At 34.8% G+C, this 12,321-nt stretch overlaps 1 protein-coding gene across 1 annotated transcript; it reads left to right on the top strand.

Moving 5' to 3' along the window:
• The first annotated feature begins 130 nt into the window (after window positions 1–130).
• LOC114351171 (sphingosine kinase 2) lies at window positions 131–9,401 on the top strand. Its single transcript, XM_028302261.1, has 2 exons — window positions 131–1,022; window positions 9,254–9,401. Exons 1-2 carry the CDS (start codon window positions 148–150, stop codon window positions 9,384–9,386), a joined length of 1,008 nt encoding a protein of 335 aa, XP_028158062.1. The 5' UTR covers window positions 131–147; the 3' UTR covers window positions 9,387–9,401.
• Window positions 9,402–12,321: the final 2,920 nt, after the last annotated feature.

The raw sequence follows: 12,321 nt of genomic DNA, 5'->3' as shown, positions 1-12,321 counted from the left end.
TTTGTCATATCTGTGAACGACTAATCGATAACTCAATTGAATCATATGAGATATGGATTAAACATTCAATTGTATGAGATTACCATCCAACTGCAAAGTAATTCATGAAAAAAAAATTTACTATCATTTATTAAAAAAAAATTAGTCATGGCTGATTCACAGATGGGTAAGGACGTGTCAATCGTATTGGAAGACGGTTATTCCGATTCGAAAGAACATGTTTATCTCGAAGAAACATTTTATATTCTATCTAAAAAGAATTCTGTGTTCCGTGTTAGGCTTACATCCAAAGGATTGTCCTTAACAAAGGAGTCTGAAGGTTGTAAAAAAGAACAAACGATACTGTTGCGCGATATCATAGGCAGCAAATGCATGAGAAGCAAACGTCGCCGCCCCGGAGCCAGTTCCTGTGTGTGCAGCTCATTAGTTGGCTCCCAACAGCTGAAAGTGGTCGATGAAAACAGCGGGGACTTGGACGAGAACGATATCAGCGCTTATCTCTACATTTATGCTTACATCCTGAAACAGAGTCGTCGTACGTTGAAAAGGGAGAGGACGACCATAACACTGCGGTTCAGGTCTTTCGATAAGTATGAAGACAATAATAGAGAGGCTCAAAAATGGAGAACGACTTTGAAGTGTTTGATAGCGGGTTTGTCGATCACGAGCGTGCCGCCGCCGAACGATAAGAAGTTGTTGATACTGTTGAACCCTAAATCGGGGTCTGGGAAAGCTCGGGAGTTGTTCCAGACGAAGGTGGCTCCGTTGCTGCAGGAGGCCGAAGTGCCTTACGACTTGCACGTGACGAAGTATGCCCAGTACGCGCGGGAGTTTGTGCGTACGAGGAATGTGTACTCCTGGCGCGGTGTGGTAGCGGTAGGAGGCGACGGCGTCCTGTTTGAAGTTCTCAATGGCATGTTCGAGCGGCTGGACTGGCAGCAGGCGCTGGCTGAGGTGCCCCTGGCCATCCTGCCTTGTGGGTCAGGGAACGGACTCTCAAGATCAATCTGCCATTTGTACAAGTAAGTAAACACTCACCTACATCTAAACATTAACATTAATATACTTACTTTAAACTTATTATTTATATGTACACAAATATTCAAACTAGAATCTCTTAATCCATCTTAAATGATTCTAATTAGATAAAAAAACGATTTCAATAATTTATTTTCAAAAGGAAAATTACTACTAGGATCCTGTTATCTGTTAAAAACCTCAAATGGTTTTGAAATCATGCATCAAGGCTAGAAATTATAATTGAGATATTATCAATCAATTACCTACTAATCCTTTGATTAATCATTATTATTCATATCACTTATGTTCAGTTCACTTTAAAACTATGGTTTGTTTTGCTTAGCTTTTATATTTATTCATATGTACGCTTTGCTGTTTTTAAGTTTACCTGAGTATAATTTATTACTTCCCTACCTATAGTTATATTTACTTAGTAAAATGCCTTGTAAACTTGAAAATAATAAAATAAAATTCAACTGTAAAATGCTGGAAATACATTAAGTTGGACTACATTAAAACAATAACTACATAATTATTATGTAGACAGGTAATTTATTAAAAATATTTTATTATTATTGTAGACAAACTTGTTTTGTATCATATCAATATAATAATGATATCTCATTTCTATTATCTTGATTGGTAAGTCCTTCGTACATTCTCAAAACAAAAAATAAATTAAAAGCAGGTCAATTAAATTAAATTATTGAGCAGTAATTTGGTACAAACATTTACTATACAACTGCCTATGGTCCCCTTGGCATTTACTTCTATTTTATTTTATTTTCCTTTTACAAGATTGCAACAGTGAGTCATAAAATAGGCAGTGTTGCAGTTGCAACTTGCAGTCATTGTTAAGACAAAGGCATTGAAGATTAAATGAATGCATTCAGACAGATGATTATCCTCTTAAGAGGTACAAAGGACATTATTAGGTTGGTATTTAATTTCACTGCAGTCTTCTATGCCCAACTTGCGTCACTCTCTTGCTTTTTAGGGTACATTAACAATGACGCGTTTGACATTAACTAAAATGCTGAGAACTTGGTTAAAATAGCTTAATGTCCAACGTCATTAACTATCCTAATTAACCGCAATTTGCCACAAAAACAATTCTACGTCTCGGCGCGAGCTTGGCCGTAGGAGTTGCGGCATTTCCGTATTTTCGTCTTATAATCGTTCATAGTGAGAGTAGTAGGTATGGGCAAAAGCGTCAGATACGCTCGGGAGTAAGCCTACTGATTTGCTAAAACGTTATGCAATGCTGTCTCCCTTACTTGGAAACGTTTTTCGTCTTTTTTTACGTATGCATCTAATGCACACGCTAGTTTTCAGGGTCATACCTACTCTAAATTCGTCCGGTGCCGCCGATTGGCGCCAAAATCCTTGATCGTAATAGTTAACTTTCATACGTTTATTAAAAGCAATAAGAGTAGCTATAGTTTAGCGGTTGGGCCTAAATTCACCTTGTGTAACTTCAGTTAAAAACATGCTTGTGATGCTGGTGTATTAATCAACGACATGCTTTTAAAAAACGCGTAAAGCTTTAACAAATGTAAAAACTCAATCAATAAATAACATATTTGCGCCCATTGTGGTACGTCGTACCTACGTCATTAAAGACAAACAACATGATCATACTGCAATATTTTTGACAATTTTTACAATACAAAACAATGTGTCCTCTTTAATATTCGTTCAGCCTCAAAATTATTACATTTGTGGTTCTATTGTTATGGTTTTACCTTGAGAGTGGAACTAAAATGATTACAATATGTATTATTTATTTCTAGTAAATTTTTACCAGTTGTTTCATGCGAAAATTCAATTCCAAAATTTATTTATATTACCTATCTAAGTCAGGTATAATATTAAATTCGAACTCCTCCTCTGTTCTTCGAACTCCTCCTATGTTCTTCTGATTAATTTCGTTGCGTCGTTTTGTCAGTCCAATGACATTTTAACTTTCCCCCGAGACAAACTTGACCTTCACTGGTTGGGTTTTTATTGGCGGTCAAGCTGTAGATCCTGGCTACACAGGAGTTGCAGCGGTGGGAATGAGAGGTGGGAATAGTCCCAAGGGAATATTGTCATTTGTCTGTAAAAATAAATAGATAGTTTGGACTGTTTAGCAGTGTCGTATAGTTTACGAATCATCGTCATTAATTCATTATAGATTACTTAATGTGCTTAGATTAATGTGCTATTAAATTCGAAATCGTAATAAAAAGGCCATAATTAAAGTTTGTCCTTATCTATTCTATCCTAATCGTGATTAGTGAGGGTCGTAATTAGATAAAGCGCAATGGAATGATTGTTTGTGTTACAATACAAATTGACACTAAGATTATTACAGTTATGAGTTTGTTTACGAGTTCTTACCTATTTTCACCTGGGTAAACTTCCATTCCAGTCAATAGACACTATGTTACTGAGATATTGGACAGATCTTTATTGAATTAAAAATAGCATTTCTATTACAACAACTACGAGATTGCGACTGATGGAGATAAAAAGGTGATAAGTTGCAATTTGCATTTGAAGTAATATTCATTATGGACGTTCAAGGGGTGTTTTGTCCAATGACTGGAAGTTTACCTATTATTATTCTAACATTCACCTGATGGGATTTTATTAAATATTGGTATTTTTTAAAAAGATCAAGCTGTCTTATTTATCCTCCAATAATCACGCGAGTTAATGTCTCCCCGATTATGTGCTATCAATATGTTTTGGTAATTTGTTTATCGTGTCGTCTACTAAATTATTTGAGTGTTTTAATACAGACTAAGTTTGAAATAATTCGCTGTGGTCATGAGCGTCCTCAGAACTCCAGATTCTTTATTTTTATCGGTAGTGTGAGGCAAATGCGATTGGATACGCGTTTTCAGTTCCACCACTTTGTGCGTCAATTTCTTGTGATATATGAATGGTTAGGAGTATTGTTTTCACAATAGATTTTTAAGAAATAACATAATGTAACCAAAGAACCTCAAGTAGGTACAGACGACAGCCACGACTGACGACGCACAAGTTTCATGTCCTTGTATTTTATCCAGAAATGTAGGTACAGGGTGGCCCAGAAAGAAATTCACTTTTGAAAATTCAACGAAAAAAATTCTGTGTAACTAATTTTGTAGAACTTTATTCATTACAATTCAAAGAAAATGAAATGAAAATTAATAAATTTACCTTCATTAAATTACATCGTCCAGGAGATTTCCTTGACGCTTTCAACATTCGATCAACATACATCAAAATCTTGAAATGCGTTCGTCAGAATTACCTCGAAACCATTATTTTTTCCAATTATTTTCCATTTTTTGCCGAATGCTCAGCTTCAGTTGCTGCATGGTTGTTGGATTATAAAAGTATACTCTATTCCTAAGGTAACACCACAAAAAGGAGTTTTCTGGAGTGAGATCAGGGCTTCCTGGTGGCCAGGAGATGTCACCCCTGCCTAAATTATTTTTTTTGTGGGAACATGTCTCTTACAATCTAAATGCTCTCATTTTGAAGTGTGACACGTAGCCCCATCTTGATGAAACCAAGTGCTCCTGTCATAGCCTTGCGAATCTTGCCACTTTGAAATCAAAAAGCTTTTCAGCATGCCAGTATAGCGCACCCAAAAATTAGTCATCCTTCCGATGCAACAAACCAATTAAGCAGGGGTGAAATCTCATTGCCACCAAGAAGCCCTAATCTTATTCCAGCAGACTTCTTTTTGTGGGGTTACGTTATGAGCAGAGTATACTCTAATTATGCAAAAACTCTGACGCATTCATCCATCCTGAATCCATTTCGAGGTAACTCTACCGAAAGTTTTCCAAAATTTTTATGTATGTTGATCGAATGTTGTAAACGTCAAGGGAATCACATGTACGATCAAATTATTAAAATAAAGTAATTTTAAAAATAAATTGCACGAAATTTCCTTTAAATTGCAATAGTTGAAATTCTACAAAAAATGTAGGTACAGTTTTCGTTTCCTTAAATTTTCAAAAGTGAATTTTCTTCTGGGCCACCCTGTATATGTATTTAGGATGTGCAGTAAACTGTACGAGTTAGTGATAATTTTTAATTCGGAACATGCATAAGAAAAAAGTTGTATTTTATGCATTAATCTTTATTTGACACAAAAAACATAAAAATAGGAATTGAAAACGAGAAAGTCAATTAAATATCAAAAACATACTAAAGTACTGCAGTAACTCAATGTTTTTTGTTTGCCAAAACTTTTTGTGATATAGGTAATCTTTATTTATGAAGATAATGTGGTATCAGTCGAAAACGTGTGCGTAATTATTTATCTGCGAGTTGATTTTTTTCACTGCCTTCACAAATTGTCGTCGTGATTATTTTGCTTCTTATGTTAGGTACCTACCTACCTTGCAGAGTTTACAGTCGTCTGTTGTTTTTCGAGCGACGTGGCAAGATGGCGACGTCTGGCAATTTAGTTATTATTTTAACAGCGGCAGATCATTGATGTCATTTGTTTGTCTTTGGTTTGACCCCCAATAGGTTATTTCTTTACAAGCATTTATTCAGAATTACGTAGATATTCTGTACTGTATGATTATGTTATTCGGAATACACGGATGACTGAAAAACCTTTGGATCTTCGTATATTTGAATTAACTATAATACATTCAATGCAGGCACATAATTATGATGCCCTTTCATTTGATAGGTAGGTACCCCTCTCGGGTACATTTATAGACATTTGGTTTTCCATCCCCACTTTATTACACCCCCCATAACTTTTAAACGATTTTCATCAAATATAGCTAAGAAGAACCACGAAGAACACTCGCGCTTATCGTCACCATAAACACAGACAAAAGTCATGATGCCACAGATAGATTATGCAAACAGACACGTCAAACTCTAAAGTTAAAACTTTAGTGCGTGCAATTTAACATAATCCAAGTTGTAAGGTAAACCGGCGACAGTAAAATGACTATGTCAAACTGTTTACTATGCTTGTTTCAGATTAATGATCCTAATTATCTCAGTATAATTCCGTTAACAATGCAACACAACTGGTACAAATATTTGAATAGTGTCAATTAAAGGGTCCAAGTGCAAATAAACACAACAATTAACCAAATCTAGGGCAGCCATGCGAAGTTGATTCGTCACTCGTCAATACACAAAGCAATTTAGGTTTAATTAGTCATATACAGTCAATTTTATTGCGAGGTAGGCAGTAGGACTTACAAAATGCGAACCATTGATTTCATCATTCGTCGTTTGCCACTTTTTACCTGTAGGCTAGGCACTGCCTAATTGTCTAAATACTTAGGTACATCCTAACTGCACTTCCTGATGTTTTGTCACGGACTGCAACGCCAGCCAGGAGATGTGGATATAAATGTTTAGGCACGGAATCATTATGCCCGTTTTCATTATCAATCCCTAATATTTAAGTGACCCCCATGAAAATAAAATTTCTGTTATGTGTTACCATAGGGGTCTCTTAAAAATTAGGGATTTATTTATTTATTTATTTAATGGTAAAAACGGGCAATAATCAATTTATATTCGCAAATTCAAATTCTATAAGTCTTTAGGTCCTTTTCAGTGCACTTAGCACGTCCCAAATATAGTTTCCCCTATTATTACGCTGCATGGCCGATATTTTGATAAAACCGGACCCTTGTATTTTTACAGTTCATCACACAGATAAGGAGGATTATCTGTCAATAATATATTCTTTGAAACCAGAGGAATTTTTTAATGAAGCTAAAATAAAAACTGTAACCTGCGCGGCCAATGTCGTGACTCGTGTCGTGTGTCGAGTTAGTTATGAATAAAAACATAAAATAATTTATTGTTTTAAATAAATACCATTTACTTTTTTGTTAATGAGTTTTCGATATTTACTTAGCTACAGTTGCACCATAATCACGGATATAATTTAAAAACATAATTAAATAAATTTTGAGCTCTATGCCAAGTCTTGTAACATAGGTACGTCTCGAAATCTGCGACATTTTTTTTGTCTTTTTGTTAACACTTCAAAAGACAGCAATCCTTCAAATTAACCACGTTCATTATTACTTGTACCACAGAACAGAATAATAACTAAAACTTTGTACAGTGAAACACCTGTTATTGTTGCTCTGCCAAGGTCGAGTTGAGTAATTTTTTTGCAAATTGTGTTGTTCTGTCTTAATTTTGCTTAAATACATCGTGCTTAAACTAAGTTATTTGAAATAATAATTTAGTGAAGAACATTTAATTTAGCAACGACTTCTGCTAAATTATTACTTTATGATGTACAAACGGCGTTGATCTCAATGTATACCAAGTACATACCTAAATCCATAAACTACTTTACTTGGGCTGATGTTTTAATCGTCAGATATCTTTTAACTGAAAATAACCTTGTCTAAAAATATTTTTTCAAAGGGCTGTAAGCTTGTACAAAAACAAAAGAAATGTTTATTGTTTTTAAAAGAAGCAACCAAACTTAAATTCTATGTGTAATTGAAGATTTAAAAACAATTTATTTGTAATAGTAGACTAGACATCCTTAACACCAATGGACACATTGATAACACTGCACAACAGCATTTCTGATGATTGGGTTATGTTACATGATTGTAGTCTAATTTTTAATGACGATTTCAAATCTGTGATTTAAATGTCTGTACCAGCTCTGGTTAAAAAAATATGACACTTGGGTCTTTTTGTAATAAAACACTATTTTTTTAGAGATGATCCTATTTTATGAAGTTGTTAAGTTGAAAAAACTTTCTTTTATTTGACTTTCTTGCTGAAGCTGAAGGCAGAGAGCTCTTCTGAATGCTTCAACAGCAGTCAGCTATCATGTGTGCATTCCAGTGGCCCTGATAGCGTCCCTCTTTCGTACGAAGGCCCTGGTGGATTTGCTCGCCATGTTCATCACTTAGATCCTTAAGAGTTGTGAGAAAATTGTTCAGTGGATTGAGAAGAGAGTGTAATTTGATGATTTTATTACATTCAACCAAAAAAACATGTTGTAAGTGACTCATACGTTGTTCGATGTGTACGAATAGTAAGATTTTTTCAGATTTTCCAAAAAAAAAAAATTGATATGCCAAAATAACTCATTCCATGTCTTTTCTGAAGACTTGAAGATCCTAGATCTCTGAAACGGTCGTTTAAACCATATTGGCTACATGGTTTTGAAATTTTCGGGTTACATTCAAAGTCTCTGCCACACTGCCAGTTTTCGCCTCATAATCCTCCTGTGAAGTATCAGCATGAGGTTCAGGTGACTTCTTAGGGTTGAAAAGACGTCTACATGCCAAACGTATTCAAGGAATTACTATTTAGTTCATTTTTTTTTGGTTAATACCATTTCTGTTCAAAAATAAAAATAACAGTCGTCGCTATGGTTCAAGGGTTCCTTTCAGATCATAGCGGTTTCGTACCTAAATCTACACATATTCTTATTTGTTGACAAACTTAAAAACTCAACGCATCTTTTCCACGCCTTTTGCGGAATTCAATGTTTATCTTTCATTTCCACTGGGTCCCCAAACTAATTTTTGTAAGCCAATTTTACGAACTTTGTCACATTTAAACGGATTATTTAAACATATCCTCTCCGAAAATGAAACAAAATTGATTTAGATCATCTACACCAACAATTCTTAATGCTACCATATAAAATTATACAAAGAAACCATAGTATTTTTTTAACTGTCGGCGAATTAAGATTGAAATTTAGCAATTTTTGAGGTGAAAGCTATAACACGTAAACAAGAGCTGCTACGAAAAAATGGACGGCAGATTCATAATCAGCGACGTCAAAATAGTAAACATCATGTAATGAAAGTCAATCATCAGCCAAAAGTTGCAATTTTGTTGTGCAGTGTAATTTATTCCAAATGATACCTAGTCCCAGTTCAAATGTTTGAACTGGAATAACCTGAACTCGTAATGGATATTAAATTATTATCTGCAATTATTGCAGAAACACCGGTTCTCAAGAACCACGACCACGTCCCTATGAATATCGTATTTGATAATGAGATACACTACCTACTTCTACCAATAACATTTTTAATTAACAAATCAAATACATAGCATGCGCTAGATCAACTCAAAATGACTTGTAATTTTGTTTTTCAGTTGTTTTCAAAGTATTTTGCAATAACAAAATATGAAACATGTGTTTATTTTCATTTGTTTTTTTTTCAAGTTTTTATTGTTATTCATTAGTCTACTTCGATTGTTTCAGTGAACCATACATTCCACAAAACCTGACGGGGCAGGCGATGGCGTTGGCGCGAGGCAAAGTGGCGCCAATGGACGTCGTCAGAATCGAAACCAAAACAAAAGTGAGTATTGATTTGAGAAAGTATTGGACATAAACAGTTGACTGCCGTTTTACGCATCGTGCGTTTCCGTAGCTGGCAGAAAAAAACATTATCTTTTGGTTGACTTTTTATTTTTTTACGTAATATCTATCTAAGTATGGCGGACGGCATTTCAAACTTTGGCATCTTTGAAGACGTTTCCATATAAAAGAAGAAAGAAGTTAAAATTTTAATGATCTAAATAAAAACCAACGACACGATGGCATACGTGGGCTTAAAAACTTATGGTAGAATAAAGTTTGTACAAACTTTTACATCTTAAATTCTTAATAGATAGGTAGTAGTTTTAAAATATTTTCCTTATGGGTAATTACCAATTTTTTGTGCATGGCTAGTTTATGTAAGCTACGGGTATGTACTCGTTCATAGGATTCCATGTTTTTGTAGTCAATATAGGCAAAAAATATATTATGGCTATTATCTACATACAAACGGATTTAGTATTATTTGATATGTAAACACCAAAGTAGTTTCTAGATTATTATTTTATTATCTCTTATCGCAATGCTGTGTAGATTTAAAGATTCGTTAATTGAGTTAGACTACTTATAATTTTTCTTTTAAATAAGTACCTAATACATATTTAATTACGACTTTTATTGGTCCAAAATAAACAGATTTTTTTTTAAACCTGCATTTCCTTTTTAATTACTAGTAGCTGATTGATAACTCAGGATTTTATCGCAAATACTCGTATTTGCCACAATATGAAGGTATTATTAGCAATCAAGCCATACACACAGGCATAGTGTGTAATCAATGGATTTAGAGATTAAATGATAAGAGCTACCTATCATTGAATGACGGCGCGTGTGTGGGTAACTTTACGATATTCGACTGGTCAGATTACACGCGAGCAGACACAACAAAAGGAAATTGTTTCAGAAAGCCAATCGGTAGTACGCTATCAGAGCCGTGTTTAACGTACTAGGGGCCCGAGGAACATAGGATCAAGGCCCGTTTCGTCTAAAAAATAGTCTTTACACTAGAATTTTTCAGAGACCACGTACAACTAGTGTTGTTAGTGTTGTATTTATATGTTACTGTTTAGCGTTCAGAGCAGACGAGGGACTTTTCGATCACGGGGCACAAGCCCAGAATTCCCGGTATAATGAATAAATAAATAGACAATTATAACTCAAAGTAAAAGTCAGTAAATTCAGAGTTTAGGTTTAGTTTAGTGTTATCCACTGCTAAATAGGCCTCCCCCAATGCTTTCCATGTTGCCCGGTTGGTAGCGTCCTGCGTCCAGCTACCTATATGTCGTCGGTCCACCTTGTCGGTGGTGGACGCGGACGTCCTATGGCTGAGATAATTATGATGATGATAATGATGATAGACCTCTTGAGATAGTAAACCACGCGTCTTGGTCCCATCTAGCATTAGACCATTCTGGGGAGGGCACGGGTCACCCGCCTCCCCCTTATATGTAGTTACGCGCACGCAGTTGACTGTATCTGGGTTTTTTTATTATTATAAAAAATGTGTAGGCAGTAAATAAAATACTTACGAAACGCCATATTATCGTCATAATCTTGTACGATTAGTCACCTCACCATTTAACTTTTATTTACATTTTGAACTTTGCTCAGTGACGTGGAGTTTTTTAAACTTCGGTCATGAACTCATGATGCGAATTATCTTATTTATGTTTTGGATCTATGTATTTATTAAAATTTGCATTATTTTTATTATCATAAAACTATAAATATAAATAATGACTTCAAATTAAAAATATAAGAAGAAACTTAAAACGTGTTTCTTAAAATTTGACATTCCAGCATGAAACTTTAACACCTGTTTAAACACACTTGGTGTACAAATTTTAATAAGATCGACATCATCTACATTATGAAATTGTGGGAACCGATTGGATGATAGTTTGTTTGTCAGCAAAAGGGTCACATTGAAGTTAGGGCTTGCGTGGGTCGACGCCAAATGTAGGTGTTATCTGTAATGTTAGTAATTCTCCGAACATGGTATAGGTACTATACTAAATAAACAGGGCATGCAAGCAATACATAATAAAGAAACCGTTAGTCTACCTTTTTTGAAAATAGCAACATATTACCAAAGTTAAGTTAATACACATGCTGACATTTACTTAGGAATTGTGAATATCCCGGAAACTTAGTTTGTCAGTGCAGCTAAGAAGCTGTTTACGTAATCGCAATAATATTATCTCGACACTTTCTCTTTATTTCTGAACTCTGTGGCTTTGTTGGATAACAGAAAACAAACTGCACAGTGCAGAACAGATGCTGCAAAAACATAATATGGCAACAGTGCCACCTGCGTAAATAACGATATTTTATGTAGGATCAAGAAGGTTTTTTATCTGAAATAACTCAAGACTCTTCGATTCAAATTCAAACACCCAATCATCAAACCTGGGATTGGTTATATTTTAGAAGTTGAAGTATTGTCCAGTATAGATTTATTTTTGAACAGAATACGGGTCTAATGCTTGAGTGTCCTCCACTAAAGACTCATTGACTTCTACCACTTAAATTACATAGGTATTTAACATTTTATTAACAATGGGTTGCTTACGACAAATTCCAAGATATTCAAGTATTGTTTGTTAAAATATAAAACGTAACAGCAGCATTTCCACGTCAGTTATTGCCTTAAAGGTAGGCTATTATAACTGTATTTTGTTTGTTATAACACAGAATACATAATAGAGTAGGTATTTTCCGGTTATCGCGTCAATGACCAGCGCAAGATTATATTATCCTTATTGAGGTTAATCTACAGTCATTATTGTCCTTGTTTGACAACTTGAACCGGACTTAGGTGTAGTATTACCATACTATCCGGTTTTTTTCGGACTTTGTGTCCAAATGTGCACTGTTCATGGGTCAGGATTAGGAATTAACTGTTCCATCTGCCAGCCATGGGGTAGTCCAATAATTTATTCTATCCT

Source organism: Ostrinia furnacalis, unplaced genomic scaffold, assembly GCF_004193835.3.
Source record: "Ostrinia furnacalis isolate ACB-3 unplaced genomic scaffold, ASM419383v2 OfSCF1098, whole genome shotgun sequence".
In the NCBI taxonomy this organism is placed as follows: Eukaryota; Metazoa; Arthropoda; class Insecta; order Lepidoptera; family Crambidae; genus Ostrinia; species Ostrinia furnacalis.
Note: the sequence above shows the minus strand (reverse complement) of the source record. Positions and strands in the feature narration are given on the sequence as shown.

Excerpts from the sequence above, each read along its gene's own strand:
- LOC114351171 (XM_028302261.1), top strand. The coding sequence starts at position 148 with ATGGCTGATTCACAGATGGGTAAGGACGTGTCAATCGTATTGGAAGAC. Across the intron at positions 1,023-9,253 it reads TCAATCTGCCATTTGTACAA|TGAACCATACATTCCACAAA; the intron begins GTAAGTAAACAC and ends CGATTGTTTCAG.